Source organism: Tripterygium wilfordii, chromosome 23, assembly GCF_013401445.1.
Source record: "Tripterygium wilfordii isolate XIE 37 chromosome 23, ASM1340144v1, whole genome shotgun sequence".
In the NCBI taxonomy this organism is placed as follows: domain Eukaryota; kingdom Viridiplantae; phylum Streptophyta; class Magnoliopsida; order Celastrales; family Celastraceae; genus Tripterygium; species Tripterygium wilfordii.
Window position 1 is genome coordinate 1,233,652 of NC_052254.1, and position 20,892 is coordinate 1,254,543.

General features: G+C 37.3%; 3 protein-coding genes and 1 long non-coding RNA gene across 5 annotated transcripts; 1 reads left to right on the forward strand and 3 right to left on the reverse strand.

Annotated features, from left to right (window-relative positions):
• Positions 1–1,420: 1,420 nt before the first annotated feature.
• On the reverse strand, positions 1,421–5,122 carry LOC119992469 (zinc finger CCCH domain-containing protein 22-like). The gene is made up of 9 exons (XM_038839168.1): positions 3,885–5,122; positions 3,593–3,781; positions 3,326–3,505; positions 3,136–3,224; positions 2,808–3,044; positions 2,531–2,693; positions 2,174–2,380; positions 2,024–2,089; positions 1,421–1,908 (listed from the first exon to the last, which is right to left on the reverse strand). The coding sequence occupies exons 1-8, from the start codon at positions 4,838–4,840 to the stop codon at positions 2,056–2,058; spliced, it is 2,055 nt and encodes a 684-aa protein (XP_038695096.1). The 5' UTR covers positions 4,841–5,122; the 3' UTR covers positions 1,421–1,908; positions 2,024–2,055.
• Positions 5,123–7,935: 2,813 nt separating this feature from the next.
• On the reverse strand, positions 7,936–10,331 carry LOC119993405. Of its 2 annotated transcripts, none has more exons than XR_005466534.1 (4): positions 10,186–10,331; positions 9,300–9,427; positions 9,034–9,202; positions 7,936–8,368 (listed from the first exon to the last, which is right to left on the reverse strand). It is a non-coding gene; the product is annotated as an uncharacterized LOC119993405 (long non-coding RNA). The 2 variants fall into 2 exon arrangements; XR_005466533.1 differs by having other exon boundaries at positions 9,034–9,214.
• A 147-nt stretch (positions 10,332–10,478) lies between these two features.
• LOC119993404 (RNA-binding protein Y14-like) lies at positions 10,479–13,322 on the forward strand. Its single transcript, XM_038840546.1, has 4 exons — positions 10,479–10,807; positions 11,822–11,958; positions 12,175–12,326; positions 12,927–13,322. Exons 1-4 carry the CDS (start codon positions 10,540–10,542, stop codon positions 12,970–12,972), a joined length of 603 nt encoding a protein of 200 aa, XP_038696474.1. The 5' UTR covers positions 10,479–10,539; the 3' UTR covers positions 12,973–13,322.
• Positions 13,323–13,611: 289 nt separating this feature from the next.
• LOC119993403 lies at positions 13,612–18,434 on the reverse strand. Its single transcript, XM_038840545.1, has 10 exons — positions 17,506–18,434; positions 17,223–17,353; positions 17,078–17,140; positions 16,846–16,935; positions 16,524–16,689; positions 16,175–16,357; positions 14,919–15,761; positions 14,185–14,769; positions 14,044–14,109; positions 13,612–13,888 (listed from the first exon to the last, which is right to left on the reverse strand). Exons 1-10 carry the CDS (start codon positions 18,040–18,042, stop codon positions 13,781–13,783), a joined length of 2,772 nt encoding a protein of 923 aa, XP_038696473.1. The 5' UTR covers positions 18,043–18,434; the 3' UTR covers positions 13,612–13,780.
• Positions 18,435–20,892: the final 2,458 nt, after the last annotated feature.

Here is a 20,892-nt window from a genome sequence, read left to right on the forward strand (position 1 = left end):
TCACGACTATGCTAGTGGATGATAGTGACATTCTAACCTAAATTAGTGATAGTACAAAACCATACATGTCTACTTACTTATAACCACCAAAGCAGAGAGAACTCAGGGAGGATGGTCCTATTTTGGTGCATATATATCTCTGCATATTGGGGAAACCATTGGCAAAAACATGATCCCACTACTAAAAATAACAAAAGTGAACATCAAAATGAATAAATCTATCCCAAATATGGAATATCTCTGGCAATTAAGTTGGGTATGCCCCGTATGATGATTATAAAACCAATCTTCACAACCCCCAACATAAAGGACTTTGGCAATCTCCCATCCACATAAATGGACTTGAATTTAAAATCCAATCCACTCAAGTCAAGCTAAGCTTCTGTACAGCTACTATTAGGTATGATGATTCAAGCTTTATTTTGAGGCTTCATTAAACACATAAATATGTGCCTTTTTGCAGGGTTATTTTCTCGTTAGCATAGGTCCGTGTCTCAAAGGGGAAAGGACCAATTTTTAGCTGTATTTTTGGAGTGGAAACAGAAATCCCATACTAAATTTGAGCACAAGAGAGAAAGATGTAGGCCAAATAATGAAGTATTCTTTTGTAACCGACAATGATATTATATATGTTTGTCATATAAATTTTTATATGGACATAAACTCAAACAGTCAGACCCGCACTTAAAAATTTCCCAATCTCCCTAATAAATCTAGTCAAAGCTCAATACTTGGCCATATTGATATTATTTTCAGTAAAAATCAAACTCAAGACCTCCCGAATCCAAACAGTTTGATGTAACCAACACCCAAATACTTCCAAATATTAGACTTATAGTCCCCCAAGCATCTACTAAACAGAATATTTAAAGAAATTAATTGTTTAATTAAAACCCAGTGAGGGTAAGAGACTGAAAGAGAAAGGAAGGAGTGGCGCCCAGATACCATTTACAAAGATTATCGGAACCCATGTGACAGTGTGGACCTTCCCAATTCACATCCACCTAAAAGAACCAAAAAATGAGGGAAAAAAAAAGTCCCCTAAAGTAAACTCTTTTTTTGGTTTCACAAGGTATCCTAGGCAAATCCATGACTAATTTTCCAAGGTACATCAAAGGTAGGAACCTCTCCCAAAATGATTTTTTACATCCACAATGACTCGAACCAAAGACTTTACTTGATCAGAACCCCTTATCACTCAAGTCAATCTTCATTGGTCCCTTAAAGTAACCTTTAAATCACATGAACGAGCAACCTTTTCTTTACCCAACCTCTTTTTCTATTTTATTTCAAATTTTTCAACTTTTTTTTTTCTTTCTGTTCTACTGCTGTAAACATCATAATCTAATGGATGACAGATACTGAAATTCTAACGCCCAGTACAAAAAAAGAGGAAAAAAAAAAGTATCAGAGGCACAACTTTTAACTCACTAATACTGACTTTTCTTTTCTGGGTCTCCATGAACCATATCAGTATGCTTCTGTAGCTTACAGGAACTTTAAAAGCTCATTGGGTCTACTTCTGTACACATAGTGACAAAGAGATCTATTTCTAATTCATAGAAAGTTCATTTCTTTTATCAGTAAATGAAGAAAGAGAGAAGAAGTAAAATTACATTTATAAGATAAAGAGAGTTACTGGCCTTGTTTCTTTGATTGTTCTGCAATTGCTGTGTAGTCCAGCACACACAGACAACTACACAGAGACCCCACTCTCATAAATCAGTTCATCTGTCTTTTTTATGTATGCAATATTATATGTATAAATCAGTTCATCTGTGTTGAGGTGATGGTGATCTTGCTGAAGATAATGTCTACTGATGATCTTTTTCTCTGTTGTTGTGAGAGAAGTATAGTTTTTTGAGCTATACAGCTAAAGCTGATTTTTGTCCACAGTTAAATGTTTCCCTGCAACCATGAACAAAGCCACATATTAACTCAACAACCCATTTGACTCAAAAGGCTAAACTTCCATGCATGTGCCTACAGAATTTCAATCTTCAAAAGACTGATTCTATCTTACCTTAGCAAAGCCAAGTGCTCATCTTTCGCTAACTACATGCCAATGTTTCCAGACCCAGAAGAAAACCTGCACAGGGAAAAAAGGGGGTTTGTGAATAACTTTTTTCCTTCCTTTGGGCAAAAAAAGATAAAAAAAAAAAAGTGATTTTACCTGGGAATTTGAAGGAAACATGATCTGAGAGGAGCCATGTTGGTTTGTGAAAGTAAACAACAGTTATTGTTGGAAGGTGAAGGTGCAGCTGCATTTTTGTTATTCTGATCCACATCTATTATTGGAGCAGTGGAGAAAACAGTGAGATGTTCACTGGCTGATTTCTTGGGAGAAGCAAAGAGGTTATCAGGAAGAATGTGCTCTAGGCTGCACACATCAAAAGAAGAAAATTATTACAGGATGAAAAAGAGCCCAAAGCAATAAGTAATAACCAGTAATTAAAGGGAATCTGAGTATCAATTGGTGTTTGCTATAAATGGGTAACCTTTCAGTGAATCTAAAAATGAAGTTTTATACCTATCATGGAGATCAGTATCTTCAATGTTAAATTTGTTGTCCTCTCCATTGCCATTATTGCCAATGCTATTGCCATTTTTGAGGCTGCAAGCTGCACTCATCTCCTGCTGAGCTTCTGCAACATCAGTTTGAGTTACAGTAGCAACTGGGATACTGCTATTATCTGCAGCAACAAGGTAATCAAAGTTATCCACCATGAATGCTTCATAGACATCAGAGACTATCAAAACCCCCATTCCAATATTAAGTGTCAAAAAATTGATTGTTAACAGTTAACCTTCTGGGATTTCTTGATCAATGCCAGCAAGTGGAAAGTTGTGGGCTTGGCCATTGGGTGTGCGGCTGAGAGTTGGTGAGGGAATGGGAGAGCTAATGGATAAACCATGATTCTTGGGGTCCATAAGTTGTAAGTTCATGAGTCTTCTCCCCTGCAGCTCAATTGCTTGCTGCAAGTCATGTTCCTCTAGTTTCCTCCTCAGCAACATCTCTTTATTATTATGAAACATTCTTGCTCCTAAACCAAAAATACTGTTTCACCAAAGAGTACTAACTACTAACACTTGAAATCAACATTTTAAAGGAAACCTTATCCTGGGCTTCCTTACCAAGTTGGATATCAAATGGGTCTCTGGAATCGAGCGCATTCGGACTTGGACATGCTGAATAATCTCCCCTATCCAAGTGCTGTTGCTTCCTGAAATTGTAGGATTAACAAGGATTAGCATTGCTGCAATAGGAAGAATGCAAGGCAAAGAACAATGTGGAGAACTTCTTAAATGGGTAAAAGGCCTATACTTTTCCTGCACTTTCCCTTTCTCCTTGTAAGGCTTAACAAGCACCCTGGAATCACAGACAAAATGTGGGTTCCCTTTGGCCAATATAATCTTCACAGTCTCTGGATACACAAATGTAACAAAACCAAACATCCTCTTCTGCTGATATGGAATTCTCACATCTTGAACTGGTCCATAAATGCTTCAAAACCAACAGAGAACTTAACAATCTTCTAAGCAACAAAAAACCACCATTTTCAAAATTCGGAAGTAAGCTTTAATCTATTACCTGAAGTAATTTGAGACATCTTCTTCTCTGAATGTACTATCAGCAGGAAATGTCAGGTAAATCTGCCTAGAACCTGGGTTGTTCATTGCATCTCCAAATCCCATTGCCGGAAATCCGTTTCTCTCCAGCCGGCAACGGCCATACTTGTGAAGGTCATCCCCCATCATTAATGCAGAAGCTGCTGGTGATCTGTTTGACAACCCAAAAATATTCATTCAAAGCAGAAACTTCTGGACCTGAACTCAAGTACTTCATGATAAGCTCATATATATATATAAATATATATGCATACCTTGGGGAGTCACTTTGTTGTTGTTGAAGGAGAAAATTCATGCACTTGTTATAAGGAAATGAAGCTCCAGTCATGAACTGTGAAGCTGCAGCTAACTTCTGATGCTGCTGCTGAGCTGCAGCAGCCTTTGATCTAAGTAATTCCTGACACTGCTCAAATTCACTAAGCTTACTTGGTGAACCAACAATGGCAGCACCATCGGTGGAATCTCCATGGAGAAACCGACAACTACTACCGTTTTTGCAAAATCCCCTTGCGAAGTACAAGCATGGCTTCCATCCGAACCCGGAGTTCGCATCTTCCGAGCCAAAACAAACACCAGGAACAGAATAACTACGCCTGTGCAAGTGGGCGTCGTTGTAACCAGTTGGACTATTCAAAGCTAGTTCAGGCCTTGGATCAAACACCTCATCTGCTTTCGAATCAGTGAGGAAAGAAAGCTGGTCTTGAAGTCCGTACTCGTCAATGAGGTCACTCCCATTGTTGTAGAATGAGGAAACAGAGGAAGACAAAGATCCAGAGACAGTTTTATTGTTTCCATTGACCATACTTGCATAAGAACGCGAAGAATTGGAGCTGGGACTCATGGGGTTGTTAAGATCAGGGGAGAAAACAGAGAGATGCCATGGATTATTAGAAGGAGAAGATGGGTTGTTGTTAGTAATTTCAAAGCTTGAGCCATTGCTCACGGCGATTGATGACGATGATCTGGAGAGGGGGTTACTATTGGGTCTGGAGATGGGTGTGGTTGGAGAAGAAGAGAGCGAGAGACCCAAGTCAGTTTTGGCTTTGTAGATGAGATTGTGCACAAGAGGTTCTGGTCCAAAGGCTAATCTTATCATTTCCTTCTCTCCATGGTCTTGTAAGAGAAGGTAACCCATGATTTTGGAGGCATTTTCTGGGTCTAAACTCTGGATCCTAGAGAAAACCATCCTTGTTGCCTCGTAAGAATCCATGGAAGCAACAGAACAAAAATAAGTTCGCTTTCTTGAGAAAGAAAGGGGGGGAGAAGGAAGTGAAAGTTGTGGACTTTATGAAAAGAAGCAATAATGGGTTTGGGCTTGTTATTTTAGTATAATGATTTTGAAGCTTTGAAAAAGAGAAGGAAGAGGGGATGATGATACCTTCTCTCTCATACCCATAATCTCTCTCTCTCAGTCTCAGTCTCACTCTCAAGCTAGGGTTCACTCAGATGATGAAATTGAAGGAAAGCTCATCAAAGGTCCTTTAAGTCTTTAATGGTGCTGGTGCTTCTCTCTACTCTCCCTCTTTTTCCTCTTCTCTATACTTTCCCAACTCTCTTTATAACTTAGAACCACAAGCTTCCTTTGGTGACAGAGCAAGACTTGCAGCAACCTTGGGAGAGTAGATCCACGCTCTCTCTCTCTTCTCTAAAATGTCTGTTTGTTGGGGTTTTGGTTCTTTTTTTAAAGGGTTTGTCTTTACAGAACTGGAAAAAACAAGGGCGAGTGGAGAAAGTAGGATGCAGATCTGTTTCAAAACTTGAAAGGGAGGAAACAACAAAACATGAACACTCCCCTCACTGTTATTTACTACTCCCTTCAATTTCACCTTTCCAAATAAAGTAACATTTGTAACAATGTGACTAATTAAACTGTATTTTATTTTATTGGAATACGTAACTACTTTAAAAGGTTAAAAAAAAAAAAACAAAAAAAGAGACAAGTTTTCCATTTGAACATTAGATATTAATTTAAACTCAGGCAATTTTTTTTTTTTTAAAAAGATGAGTTTGAGGAGGGGTTAGGATTCGAACCCACATCATAATATTCAAAGAATATTACTCCCACTTAGAATGGAACACACTTGAGAAGTCGGTCTATACAATTTGACCTTAGAATAATTCACGAATTAGATTATCAATTAAATAGTTTTAATAACTCATCTTTCAGTACGAATAACAAGTTTAGAATTGAAAAATTAAAAGGAACTATAGAGTCCATATTGCAATAGAACAACTTTATAACATTGAAAAAGCCCAAAACCTATAAATTAAGCCGAAAAACAAATGATCTCTATCTATAATGAATAGACATGTAAATTACATAAAATAAGTCTTAGATATATTAAATATTCCACTGACAATGATGATTATATTCAAAAAATGAGTTGGATGGTTGAACTGGCAAATAACTAATTATAATTCATTTATTTAATTATTTTAATCTAAAATGAGGTGTTTTACACGCGCTACATCGGCGAGTTTCTTTGAATGGATCTCATATGTTGCTAATGGTGCACTTTCACTTGCCGTCAAACTGACAAACCTCTTCTCTCCTGCACTGTATGACGAGATTTCAAATTAGATTCATACGTGCAGACGCACCGTTGATAGCCTACTGCACACCTTCATAAGACCCAATAAACGGTCCCAATCCTTACCTTCAATCATCATCGTCAATATATCAAATCTTATATAGGATGTGTTGTTATAGTTATAATGGAATATTATTTGTTAAGAATAATGTCATTACATCATAGATTTTGCAATCAATGATTGATCGCATTTGAGTCCAACATCCCTGCATGGCATAACTTTTAAAAGATTTTTTTAATAGAGAGCCCACCCAAAAGACGATTCATCGCATAATTTGTTCACACATCATAAACTCTGAAGACAATGATACATCTCAAAATTTGTCGCAATTAAGTCATAAATCAAACCCAATTACGTGCGCCCCAAACCCACATGCATCAAGATCCGTCATGCCACTCAAATTACTCCACATAACCCCTTCAAAATCTAATTCTAACGCATCTAATCTAATATTGGGAATATAAGTTAATGAAGAGCATTGAATTGGAAAATATCCGGGTCAATCTTTTTATCTAATAAACTTTATCATGACCTCAAAATTTCATTGAGGGCATGATGATGGAAAGTGGGGAGAAATTGGTAAATTCAGCAAGGTTTTTTTTTTCTTCCCCCTTTTGTGAAAGCATATGAGAAATAATGATTCGATGTGGGTTGTCGAAATCAAGTAGGACCCCACTACATATTTTTTTTATGTGCAATTAGGGAGCCAGGTGTTCGAAAGCAACCAAACCAATAAGTGAAATTGATGTCAGTTGGACAGGGATCTAGGTACCATTCTCATATACAATAATTAACTTGCCAATTAAGTAGAATAAAACATTAGTATTTGCGTAAACATCCACTATCATCATAAAAAATATTTAATTTCCGTAGATTATGCTTTATGCATGTCCAAAACTCCTATTTTGTTTATTACAAACTCTTTTTTTTAACCGAAAATGATATTATATAGGTCTGTCAATTAAAAATTGAATATGAATATAAATTCAAACTAAATTTGTGCATACAACACTGTCAATTAAAATTTTTCAGACCGTCAATTTTGTGCCTATAGAAGCTCCCACCTGACATAAGATGAGGATAAGACAAAAATGTTAAAAGAAGTGACAATTTTATTGTGACCTTAAGGGTTAGATTTCAACGAGCAGTATGGCATTTTTTCTTGCCATTAATGGTGAGAAAATCAATCATTGATCAATGAAGTGACAATTTTTTTTTTTATTGTCTGGCAGCCGTAGGAGGGACAGTGAATTGTAAACTGTGAATGTTGACTACCCACCTTGATTGGTATCGAGGAAATGATATCTAGAAGACCTGAAACTAATTTCTCCCCAGAAACCAAATGTTAAATGAACTCTATGTTTTTCCTTCCCAACATGTTTTGTTCTGTTCCTCTTCCCTACCTCCAAATGATTCTCTCTCAAACAAAGATGAAACTTGACAATGACTTGCATGTTTTCAATGATTCCCATGGGCCATGGCATCCGTGAAGAGTTCAGGCCCATTCCAGTATGACTTCTTGAGCCCACAATAACAAATGATGGGCTTTTCTTATACTGAGTAGTGGGCTTAACACAATAGAAATGGAGGGCCACCCCAAGCCCATGGGGGTTTAAAAGATCGGCACAACTCTAGGTGTTTTGATGGTAGAGATTTGGAGTGTTTTTCCTTCCCAACATGTTTTAAAGCCCATCTTCCATTGTAGAGAATGAGTTTTAACATGCAAAAAACTATTAACCTTCATTACAAATTAAAATTTCTCACACCCATACTCAAACTTTATTTCCGAACCGAACCAAACGTGATCATGCTCACCTTATACTCATTGTTACTCCCACCTCAGACTCATTTCACGCACACTTCGCACTCTCACGCATTCAATTATGAACCAAATGCCCCATTATTTCTTTGTAGGAATATATGAATGCTAAGGACTCCTAAGGAAAGTCATGATTGCCAAATGTCAACTCCTCGAAGTTAAAATTCTCACCAATAGATCAAGATTTGCACTGAAGCATGCTGCTGTAACCTCTTTCATTGATGCTATAAACATCATGCATGCTTGAACAGCTTCATGCTAAGCCAGTGACAATATACAGCAGCTACAAGGACGGGGATTGTTAAGGGAGCCAAGAAGCAGTAATACCTGTTATAAACAAGAACCACGTCAAGAAACTTTGACCAGAGAGAGCTTCCAATTGATTATACAAAAACACAAACATATTATATTTGTATATGTATTCTTTTTACAAGAACTATTATCTTCTTTTTACAACAACTTCCTCCAAGACTAATACAATATTTTCAAGAAACAAACTCTAGGACTTACAATAAAATAGAAAAGCACATCTCATTTAGCATTGTATAGGTTTCAACATGACTTCTGTTCATAAAGCAATTGATTAAAGACAATTTAGGCACGAGACACCTTAGCAGCAAACATGTACAATTAAATTCAAACATTTTGCAGTGAGTTGAGCCAATTGAATTTAACCTATCTTGACAATGTTTCCAACCTCAAGACAAGTGACAAAGAAGTGGTCTTACATATGTTCACCATACAGTCCTTGAACTTGATTAAACTAGAAGGGTAAAGAGAATGAAGTTCCTCTTCACAAAGCCTATAGAAACAAGTTAATATCCAATAGCTCTAAAGAATCCAAACATGACTTCAAAATAAAGCAGTCACAAAACCCTGAAAATACATTAACTTCCAAGCTAAATTATTTTCTGTTCTGTTTTCCAATGAAAATCAAGGTGTAATCAATAAGTTACAAAGCCGGATAGTGAATCACATAAGGAAACTTTTACCTGTCTTTTTGAATAGCCGATAATACTGGATTATCCGAAGCATGAAGAAGTTTTGATATGACTGCAGTGAAAAGGAATCCAAGAAATGAAACGAACCCAACAAGGACAAAGAACCAACCCCAAAACACATTATTCTTGGTCAAATTGGATCTGGTGGAAGATACCATCCCTGCATTTCCCCCTTTATTCATATCAAAATAATCCCAGTTGTAAATTTGAGAAGTTGTGGGATTTTTGAGCAATAAATCGCTTAGAAAGAAATGTACCTCTGTTCAATGTTGGAATGTGCTTATGGTAAGTCGAGATCGAGAGTTGAAATGTGGCCCGTCTTCTTCAAACCACCATCTGAGGGTCATAGGACTGCTTTTGACCCCATCTGTTTGGGACTAGAGGCCTGTGAAAGAATAGCAATATCACAAGTTCGGAAATGAACTTCAGCAGTGTGATTGATGCCTAATTGAAAATTTTCTATCACCTGAACTATCTCATACTTAGTAGATATGCATTATCAAATTCTAATAGTCGATTATACTGGTGTGCTGAAACAAGTTCATTAGGTTTCAAGTAACAAGCATGGTATGTCTGCCAAAGATGACATTGTCTATATGCTAACTATAACAACTAGAAGTTAACCATGCATTTGCACAGGAGTTGGATAATTATGTTTCTATGTGTCAGGATTCATCCATTTGTACTATGGGTGTCAAACCATTTACGTCAAGTGTTCTCTGTGAAGAGAAATTCAATGAATAAAACATGAATATCTGTTTTATTTACGAATATTTTCTTCGTCTACAATGAATAAGTATTATTGAATTCACAATCCGTCTCTTCTTTAGTGGTTGACAATACCAGTTTCATTTGCTGTGCGGACAGGCAAAACAGGCAGAAGCGTAGACAAACACATAAATCAATCAAAATCATTATATTTGACCTGAAGTTCTAATGATTAAGCTAAGGATCATACCTTCGAGCATACAAAGAGTAATCGAGGAAAACCCATTAAAGAATTCTATAAAAGAGAACAAAAAAAATCACAAATCAAGCACTGATAGGCTCAATCTTACCGACCGACCAATAATCACAAACCAAGCAATAGTAACCTTTGTCTACCCAAACTATATATAGAAAATTAAGGACGATGATACTCACCGGAGACGGGGACAGAAGAGGGTAGAGCGAACGGTTGATGAAGGCTGTGAATGGAAGAGAGTAGTTGTCTGAGGACGAAGCTGTTGCGAACTATTCCAAAGAACTGAAGAAGAGTCTGTCTGGTCTGAATTCAGGCCCGGGCCCGTCCTTCTACTGGGAGGCGTCGAGGCGAGGGCGCCAATATGGCTTTAAGCTCGGCCCATATGCGAACCCAGAAAAGCCCATATAAGACATATTAAGTCCAAGAAGGCCCGCAATCCTAAACCCACCCGAGCAAAGAAAAGGAAACTAATTCACTAGGCAACCCAATTCCATTTCTTTAGGGAAACTGCAAGAGAGGAAGAAGAGAAGAGTATGGCGAGCCTAGACGTGGAGGCGGTGGACTTCGAGGCGGAGGACGACGATCTCATGGACGAGGAATTGGACGCGGCGGCGGCAGGCTCTCCACGGGCACCACTTCCGAAGCTCAAGTCTGCCATCACTGCTGGGGCCTCCTCTTCCGCCCCTAAGAAGACAAAAGGCCGTGGTTTCAGAGAAGAGGGTGATGCCGACCGCCAGAATCGGCTAGCAGCACGGGACTTTGACTCTCTCGATTCCGATGGCGGCCCTGGCCCCTTGCGATGTATGTCATGGCTTCTCTTCTTTCTCTGTGAACCATTCGGCTCTTCTCCTTGCTTGTTTGTATGCGTTTGTATTAGTATGTGATGCTCTTTGAATAGGGTTTGATGGTGAGATTTTTTTAGCGATTTGGTGTGCTGTTGGATTTTGGTTTTGATGCCTATGCATTAGTATTTCTGTTTAGAGTTTGGTTTATGCTATAGAGTTTTAGGGTTTTCGAGGAAGAGATCCATAGGGAGGAAGTTGCAAAAACAAGTAGAACAATCTCTATTTGATGAGGATAATTTTGTCCAAATATAGCATAAAGAAAATTTTCCCCATGATTGAAGACGTAGGTCTTGAAAAGTTCTCCCTGGAATTACCTTGATAATCGTTTGTGGCAAATATTGGTGATTTTGGTATTTTGTGGGTCCAACTTATATTAGGGCAGTCTGCCCGGACTTAATGACTTGTGAAGAGTTAAATTTAGTTTACATTATTAAGATTATCAAAGGATCTAAACTGTGTAGACTCTTAGCCGGCATTTATTGATCTGATAATGCTTTTGGAGTTTAACAAAGTTGGTCTCCGCTTGGAGATGTATTGCAGCTGTAATGGAGTCTTTTCCCTTCTTTGTTAAATAGAACAATCGCTTACTTTTTTTTATTTTATTTTGGTGCTGTGATGTCATATCAGCTATTATTGAATTGGGGTCTTCCCCTTAGTGACTGATATAGATTACTCGTTTGAAGAAGTCATGCATTGTATGTGTCAAGCATATTCTTCTTGGCCAAGAATTAGCTAGTGACTGTTGGCATTCTCCTGCCCCGTAAAGTTCAAAGGGCATTATATCCTACCTTGGTTTTTCTTTTCTTATATAGTATTATAGCATAACATATGGGGCTTAGCTGTAGTAGTTTGCCATTCCACCCTAGTGCATGTGAAACCAAAACTCTTTTTTTTCTTTGAAGTATGGCGAATTAGCATCCATACTATTCACATTTTAAATGATAGTTCCTTATAAGATTCTTACTTGCAGCCATTGAAGGATGGATTATATTGGTGATTGGAGTTCATGAGGAGGCACAGGAGGATGATTTGCAAAATGCATTTGGTGAGTTTGGGGAGATCAGGAATTTGCACTTGAATCTTGATCGCCGCACTGGGTTTGTGAAGGTAAGCGATTTTCATTGCTTAAACGGTGGAGATATGGCTTGTCATTGCTCAATTTAATTTGTCGGACTATTGTTATTTGAGATGTAGATCAAAATCATCGTTTTACAAATATTTCTTTCCTTGTCTAGTAAGGGATTTTCTGTTGTTATTGTTTGTAATGATACTATAAAGGTATATTATGAGCCACTTATCGAGTATTACTGTCGATTTTGTTAGGGTTATGCATTGATTGAATACGAGAACTTTGAGGAAGCTCAGAATGCAATAGCTGCAATGAATGGTACAGAACTCCTTACGCTGACTATCAATGTTGATTGGGCCTTCAGCAATGGTCCTAGTAATGGACCTTACAGGAGAAAGAACATGAGGTTTGTTTGTGATCTTTGTTGTGTTGTTTTACATATTTACTATAGGTGTCTTATTTTGTTGAATGGTACCATAGGCGTTTTATGGACTAGTGATCTAAGTAGGAAAATCTTTGCTTTGTGGCTACAATTAATCTAATAGTTAGTAACAAATAATTGTTTACTCATCATCATCATCATCCGAGTCTTTATTTCAAAAGTTTAGGTTTAGCTACATAAGTCTATGAGAAAATCAATGGGAAATTCACTATGTGTATTTGTTTCCGCCATTCATTTCTAGATAGAAGTGAATGGACCATTTGTATCGTTTATGGATCCAAAGGAAAAATATTTATTACTGATTGTAATTTTGTGGACCATTTGGAAACATAGTTTTCTTATTGGAGAGGGCTTATCTGGCAAATGAGGAACCATCTGCAACAGTTTTCTTTCTCTCTCTTGTTTTGGTGGCTTTTAGGAGAGGAGACAGAAATAACTAGCTTTGTATGAGGTTTCTGCTTTAGTGAATGTGAATGGAGCTGTGTTATCTGGGGTCTTACAAATTTTGAGTTTGTCACGTTGTGGAACACATTGTTAAGTTTTTTGCCTCTGGAATATTTGCAGGCCCACACGTACACATCGATCAAGGAGTCCAAGGAGGAGATATTAGTGTATGATCACTTGGGAGATGAAGAAGAACGTTGTTGATGAAATGGGTTCTTGTTATTGTAACAAATGCTTGCAGCTCGTGCTTGTGTCTCACTGGATTTCTTATATTTTTCTGAGGATATCTAACTTTTATGTTATTTTATTGCATTGTGTTAAGCTGTGGTTTTCGGTATATTTTGAAGCTTAATGGTGGGCTTTGTTTGTTTATAGTCTAGGACTTGAAGAGTTGTAACAATATAGCTTAACCCTTCCATCTACATTTATATTGTAGATCCAATGCTTGACTGGATTTGTGTGAGACCTTATTATTTCTCCATTGTTCATTTTGTTTTTCAATACGATGTTTTGGTTTGTCGGGTGTTGAGTTTAAGTTGACAAATTGGTTGGTGTTTTGATTTCAGAAAGTATGTATTGCGACCTATCATCTTGGCAAATGAGCTGTGTCACATAACAGAACAGAGAATGGAGAAAACTCCATTAAGAATCACAACATTTCAACGTGTTTTGGTGCTTATTATTACCAATTTACCATGCTTGGTACGGTAAGAGTCGGTCAGGAAAATCTGAGTCTAATTCGAACTTCCGATCTTAATATCATTTGCCTTAAATCCAGAGATATAACTGAAGTATTGCTCTGTGGTTAGCATAAAGTAACTCATTCATTATAAACAGAGCATTGTTCACTGTACACGTTTATACTTTACAAGATTTCAGGCTTCTTTTGAGCTGTACAAGGTCTATATCTGTCAACTTCTTACAATACTGTGCTTTCTTACTTATGATTTGTAAGCAAAGTATGTCTTTCCACTTCAAGATGCCACGGCTGTCCAATAATTTTCTAGGCATAAACTGGTTGGCGTGCTGATGATACGAGACCACGTCCACTGTGAATCCTCTCCTCGTTGAATTTCTGCCAACTGCAAGGAAGTATTGGAGTTAGTTCCTTCCTCATTCGGATACATTTCTGCGTAAATCAATGTTTTGCTAGAAGATTGCAGTCTTTGATACATTTCTGCGTAAATCAATGTTCTCTTAGAAGATAAGGAGCAGGAATAAACGAATAACAACTTACTCTGCCATCGCGCAGCTCAAAGATAACTGAATCTTCAGAGTAAGGAATTGGTCTTGTCGAGGACACCTTCAGATTTTGAAAGCAATGGCATTCAGTATGAATCATTTGAAGATTTTTCAGTAAATGCATAGTGATACCAACCTTTGTGTTACAGTGTTTGTTGATATCATTAGGCTTCTGTTCATCAGTACAAACGGCTTCCCTCACATCTGCTGCCTCTGCTCGTCTTTGATCTTCAACATTCACTTGTCCCCAACTTGGAAAACCACAATTCTTCCATCTCCATATCATCTGCTCCATATATCTCAGGTATACTTTTCCGTCTGAACCAATCAAGAAGAGTGAATTACCTTCAAAGCAAGGGCTAGGTGACCCAACCAAGGTAACTTCTCTATGTGGGGTGCCATGTTCCACCCAACTCCACCCATCTAATGAATTCCAGTGATATTCAACAAGTCCCCCATCTTCTGAAAGCATGAATAAGGAGCCGGTTAGTGATAGCAATGACGACCTCATAGCAGTTCCAGGTACTCTTGATAGGACTAAATGTTGGGACTGGTAGTGTTCATGCCACAGTTCTATCACTCTGTTATACTGATATAGCCTGCCGTTCCTCCCAATGACAAACACTATATTTTCCCTGAATAGTTCTTGATCTATAATGCTTGAAACTTTTGTGCCTGGGGGGTGTTTGCAGTCTTTCCATTTAAACTTCCTCAGAGCAACCTGCACAGAAACTTCTGGTTTAACATTCAGCTTTTAACCTACTCATAGGGTTTTGGAATCCAAGTCAACTAAATAGTTGAAGGATTCAACAACTGTTGAAAGAAGATGTACAGCAGATAGATTTGGTTTTATTGAGATTCGCAACTCACTGTGAACTGTAGCAATCTTCCATTTTTGCTCGTAAAGAAGATTGCATCTTCTGATGTAACCTTCATATCTTTCCCCGGAATTGCATCCCATGGAGGGCCTCCGATAACTTGCCTTCCTTTTCTCATAGCTGTGCAGTTTATCCATGTTAGTTCACTACCGCTTCTTTCTCTGATCAGCAAACTTCCGTAAATGTCAACCAAAAACAAACTTCCATTGTAGTTTCCGAGGGCACCTTTTATAGCTATTGGACTGTCATGCCTCAGCCACAGCCATACATTCTCTGTGTAAACATGTTCGAAAATCAAACCACTATCTGTTACCAGGAACAACGATCTGCCTCCGTGCATCACCCTTAGCCGGAAGTTAGTATTAATCCAATTCTCAGGGTGCTTATACTCTTCCTGGGAGTTCACCAGTCCACTGCCCGACGAACCGGGGAATAAGTAATTTTGTTGTGATTGGCTTCCCTTGCGCCTTCTTGTCGTCGATTTTGTAATTCCTGAATCATTTGGCTCATCTTTTATGCCCGCAATGCAGTTTGTTGGCCCCTGTTCTTCTGTGCAGTATTCTGCATTCCACCCTTCTGTCTCCGGGGCACCTAATATGGACCACAAGTACTTAGTTGATGTTCTTTTTCGGATGTTAACTTGATGATTTGGCCCCGAATTTTCACCACCTAGTCCTGAGAGATGTAGTTCAGCAATTCTACCATCATCCAGAGCGAAAAGAGTCCTTCCGACCTGATATTGTAGCCCAGAGATAGCCCTCGCAGCTTTTGCATATGGTGGATGCTTATGGTTGATCCATGCCTCAGAATTTTGAGTTTCTTTAGCAGTACCTGTCTTTTTGTTAAAAAAGAATTTACATTCTGTAACTAACATGTCAAGAGGTATGTGGAATTCAAGCTATTAAGCATGTCTCTTCATTGCATCATTCAACTGAACCAGAGAAGGTAAATTATTACAAAAATAAGCCTACAGACTATAATATCTAGCTTTGTTGTAAGTTAGCATGATTTACTGAGCCTGAGATTAATTAAAAGAAACTCAGAACTAAAATAAAACGCTTATGAGGGCATTATGTATCAGCACATAGAAGCACTATATGCATTCAAAAGTTAGAACTTTCCTACTAAACAAGTACGCAGGAAATGCTAATACATGATATTTGCCTTTTAAGGGTTTGAGGTTTTTGTGTAAGGTATTTTTCCCTGCTACAAATAAACTCATGTCTTTCAAACGCGTACTTGACATACCTGAATGTTCCGGTATTCAAAGACAGATCCGACTGATGTAGTCAAAAGCAGTGAGAAAATTATTCCGTTCAATTCATCCTGAGATACTGATGTGATAGACGACAGGTGATGACCTTTCGGACATCCATGGAATATCCATTTCCACTTCCTTCCATGTAGTCGTCTCTCTACCAAATTACCACCCTGTGTATTTCCAAAATACCGTGATAGGATGGCATCAAACTTGAATCCAATATAGTCAATTCACTCATTTGCATGAATTTTTAGACTAACAGTAAACCTACATGCAATGTAGATCTAATAATAAAACGTTTAGAAGCTTTTAGCACTACTTGAGATCTTATGGTACCTTAGACAACAGAAACAAAGATGTGGAATGATCGCCACTCAAGCCACGTAATGTACTCCCCGTTGTTGGTATAAGAGAAGCATCATATGCCAATCCTTCTCTCCCTATGTGCTTTTTCCATGATGGCTTTGAATTGCTGTCATATTCATAAAGATCGCCCGCAGAACTGCAATGCGCACAGATAATGGTTTAGCTCAATTAGGTAACTTCAAATTGAAAGCAAACTTCAATTTTAGCCAACTTAGGGAAATAAGCATTTCCAAAGAAGCGAACGGTGGTGTTGTATAATCGTTTGACAGCAGATTAAAAGAGATGGGATCACCTTATAATGTACAGGACTTCTGCCCTGATAGTCTCGGCATCGGCTATGGCTGCAACATTTGCACCAGGTGGCCGACCGTGATCAATCCATCTGTTCTACATTTATACAACAAAGAGATGAAAATCAGAGTCTTCCCCATTAGAATATACATTTGTAAATTTTCTGGACCTCAAAACTTAGGCCACTGGTGTTAGTATGATATGTTTTCTTGAGTTTTGGTTGTAAACTTTACCTTGGAGGCTCAATCTCATTAAGTTCCAATAATGACCCATTTTTTGTGCAGAAAAAAACTCTCCTGGGAAAGCAAACACATGGAAAAAAAATCAATGGTGAGCTTTTTGTGATATTGGGACAAGGGAGTGGTCTTGATTCCTCACCTCCGATCAAGTGAAACAACACCAGACTTGATTTGTTTTATGGAACTTTGTTCTGCTTCTTTTATTGTTCGTTGATCAAGTACAGGTATTAACTCCCCCCAAACTGGTTGTGAGTTCTCATTGAGTTCCATCTGGAAGAAGAGAAAATAAGCAATAAAAAGTAATTATGTTCACTGTTCATATAATTCTGTATTGAATTGGGTAATATTATGGGTATTTTAGGATTATGTAATTAATACCATAAAGCTCTCCTGAATGGCCATATTGGAGGAAAGGAAAGTACCTGGTATAGAACTCCTGCTTCAGATAGTGCAAGAATAGTCTGATTGACAATAAAAACTGAAATAGCTTGGCCTGCTGATAATGGCAGATCATGAGGTGCAATCACCCACTGAAGTCCATTCCAAAACCTCTCATAGATGCACCCACTTTCTCCAGTGATCCAAACAGATGTCTCAGACATTTTTGTCAAAGAAATTCTCTTTCTCACAGGCAAAACAACATCAGAGCTTTCTTCCTCCAAATTCTCTTTCTGCTGAGGCTCAACGACTTGTTCCATATTTTTTCTTGATTGATCAATCATTCCCACTTTTGAACAGTTATCATCAACACAAGAGATCAGATCATAGGGCAGTTTCACCTCAACCCATGTATTAGATTCCTCATGGAACTCCCAGAATCGATCAGTTTTCTGCTCAAATTCTCGATTACTTTGTCGAAGATAGTCATCCAGGCACCATGAACAAGAATCAACACTCAAAACCCAGCTCAGTGACACAAGGATCCATGTGAAGAATAATATCAAACAGTACATAGGCATATTTGCCTAAGAAACTGAGAGGAGAAAAGAAAGTAACAGGAAATACTTTTATACTTGACAAAAACAATCCAAAACTAAGATATGGAGATGGGTTTCAAGAACAATTTGAATGATTGGTCTTGTACTTCCTGTACTGTCCCATATGGACCAAGGCAGAGAAAAGGCAAGAGTGAGCTACTCTCAAAAGAACCAAACTCTTTTCATGGCCTCAATTGGACCATGAGAGATTCAAAGAAAGGGAGCTTGTGGGGTTCCTTACTAAATAACGACCTCTCTACCAGAATCTCTGTGTTTGTCAACTCTTCTGGTTAACAATAGCAAATACAGTAAAGACTCTCTGATGGGTTTGCTTGGATTTCCTTCCTCCTCTGCTTTTTGTAAATATCTTCTCATTTTTCTTTGGAGTTGATGATGGGTTTCTTACCTAAGTCCTCAGACTTCTGTGACAACTTTACCTTATTTAAATACTATATTATTATATATCTATCATAATATACCATAGTTTGCAATGCACTGAGGTGATCATCTTTCCACCCAAAAATAAAGTCTATCTGATACTTCTTCGTTCTTGACTTCTTTTGTATAGAAAGAAATCTTGTGGGTTCAAAATTTCTTGATTATATAGTTTTCTTTTGAAAAAAATGATAATATTCATGTGAGGTAAGATATCGCTAATTCCTTGTAAAAAGTCATGCGCACTTATCCATATTGAAAAGGATAATGTTAGAGACCCCTAAAATTTAACCCCTAAAAATCCCCCAAATCTATGTGGCATTAAAATAACTATTGATTAAAAACACACATGTAGGGTCCACTTCACATCCAACACTCCACATTAACTGAGAGACTTTTGGATATCACTTTTTGAGGGTCTCAAGCATTAACCTATTGAAAAAGACACGTGTGACAAGGCGGTGGGCCTAGAATTTATTATTCTCTGCTGCCCGTCTAATATCTCCTGACTCCTGGTGGGCCCTGTTGTGGGTCGTTTCTGGAAAAAAAAACGTCATAATAAATGTCGTAACGAAAATTTTATTTACATACCACTAATCTATTACCTTTACATCACTTTTTAAATTTTTATATTTTACATAAATATCCTTCTGACATATTAATCTTTAAACTAAAAATTTAAAATAAATAATTTTTACATATTTAATTAGATACTATTAAATTTATATCAGAATTTTCCAAAGAGAAAAAAAAGAGAGGATATTGTCGTTTTTCTAGAAGAAAAACAACACTGTTCTGTTGTTTTTATTCCAAAGACATGTCGTTTGTCTAGTAGAAAAATAACACAACCCTACCGATTTCTATTATTTCATCACGTATCTGGTTCGTCAGTTTTTTTTTGTTCTTGTTTTTGTTTTTTTTTCTGGCACAAGTAAGGACAGATTATAAGTCACACCAATCCAAACCAAGATAATGATCTGGAGGATCATGACTACTGTCCAACCAACACTGAAACTCCGTAATAAAATGATTGGGAATGCTGTAGGAGAGTCTCCTAGCTGCGGCCCATTTGACGAAAGTATTCGCCCAAACATTCTGATGCCTACTAACTTTTGAAATAGTCTAGCTTCGAATCTCATTCAAATTGAGACTGATATCTTCAATCACGTTCTCTATCATCCACTGACAAACCAAACCAGGTTGAGATACACCATTAACCACAATTAGAGAGTCTCCCTCAAACTGGTTCGTCTGTTTGATTGAATAGTGGGGTCGACCCCAATATATGGGCCCCACGACTCTTGTTGATCAATGGAATCTTGGGGTCGGCCCACATCGTGTGCCGAGAGAACCTCTTGATGGATCTGAAGATTCTAATGTATTGAAATATTAATTTTTTATTTATTAATCACTAAACTAAATAGAACTATCAGACTGAGTAGTCGGATTGACTTGGGATGGGTTCAAGTTCAACTTTCTTTTTTTTTTTTTTTTTTATACCAAGGAGGGGATACCCACAAGGGCAAACAAACTAACTATTCAGCATTCCTGACTACACGTATAGGCCAAGATACTCCAATAACATCTTCTCCTAACATCTCTATAATATCCACAGGAGGTTGATGAAGGACCAAAACTCCACGATCATGCTTAAGAGCCAAATTTGCTAACAGATCTGCACATCTGTTTCCCTCCCGAAGCACATGACAAGTTCAACTTTCTTTTCCACTTCAATACCGTGTAACCAGGAACAGAGCCAATAGTCGATAATGAAGTGGATTGATGTTAAAAGTAATAGTATTTTGATATGTTAGAAAAAATTTAACGGAGTTCGGGGCAGTGTCTCCGAAATTTTTTTAAGATTATTTTACAATAATACAACGAATTGAAATAATATTATCGATGAACATTCATCTTGATGTCTGGTCTTAAAAAATAATTTAAAAGATTAACATAAATACATAGTAAAATACTAAAATTGATGAAAAACTTAATTAAAAAATCATGTACAAGATGAAATAGTATATAAATGTATAACTAGAAATCATATTTCAAATATGATATAATTTTTTAAAATAAAAAATAAGTATTGTTATTTAATATTAACAATAATTGAACGAATAAGATCAAATTTATAATTGTTATGTATTGTTCCTTATTATTAAGTTAAATATATATTTTTTTACCATAAAACTAAATATATATTGTGTTTTTTAAAATCTAAAAGATAGCCCCCTTGTTACGCTCATGCGTGTAATTCTTCAGGTACTTGACAAAAAGTAGGGCGATCTGAATATCCAGGGAGTTTACATGAATAAAAAATTTATGTTTCTCATCATTAAAAAAAAATCACTGAATAATATATTTATTTTCATAACCATACATTGGAATCTCCAG

Coding starts and splice junctions, on each gene's coding strand:
- LOC119992469 (XM_038839168.1), bottom strand. CDS start 4,840: ATGGATTCTTACGAGGCAACAAGGATGGTTTTCTCTAGGATCCAGAGT. Junction 3,506..3,592: donor GATGTCTCAAATTACTTCAG/GTAATAGATTAA, acceptor TTGGTTTTGAAG/CATTTATGGACCAGTTCAAG. Junction 3,045..3,135: donor CCCATTTGATATCCAACTTG/GTAAGGAAGCCC, acceptor TTTTTGGTTTAG/GAGCAAGAATGTTTCATAAT.
- LOC119993404 (XM_038840546.1), top strand. CDS start 10,540: ATGGCGAGCCTAGACGTGGAGGCGGTGGACTTCGAGGCGGAGGACGAC. Junction 10,808..11,821: donor CGGCCCTGGCCCCTTGCGAT/GTATGTCATGGC, acceptor TCTTACTTGCAG/CCATTGAAGGATGGATTATA. Junction 11,959..12,174: donor GCCGCACTGGGTTTGTGAAG/GTAAGCGATTTT, acceptor CGATTTTGTTAG/GGTTATGCATTGATTGAATA.
- LOC119993403 (XM_038840545.1), bottom strand. CDS start 18,042: ATGCCTATGTACTGTTTGATATTATTCTTCACATGGATCCTTGTGTCA. Junction 16,690..16,845: donor GAAGTCCTGTACATTATAAG/GTGATCCCATCT, acceptor TGCGCATTGCAG/TTCTGCGGGCGATCTTTATG. Junction 14,110..14,184: donor ACAAACACTGTAACACAAAG/GTTGGTATCACT, acceptor CAAAATCTGAAG/GTGTCCTCGACAAGACCAAT.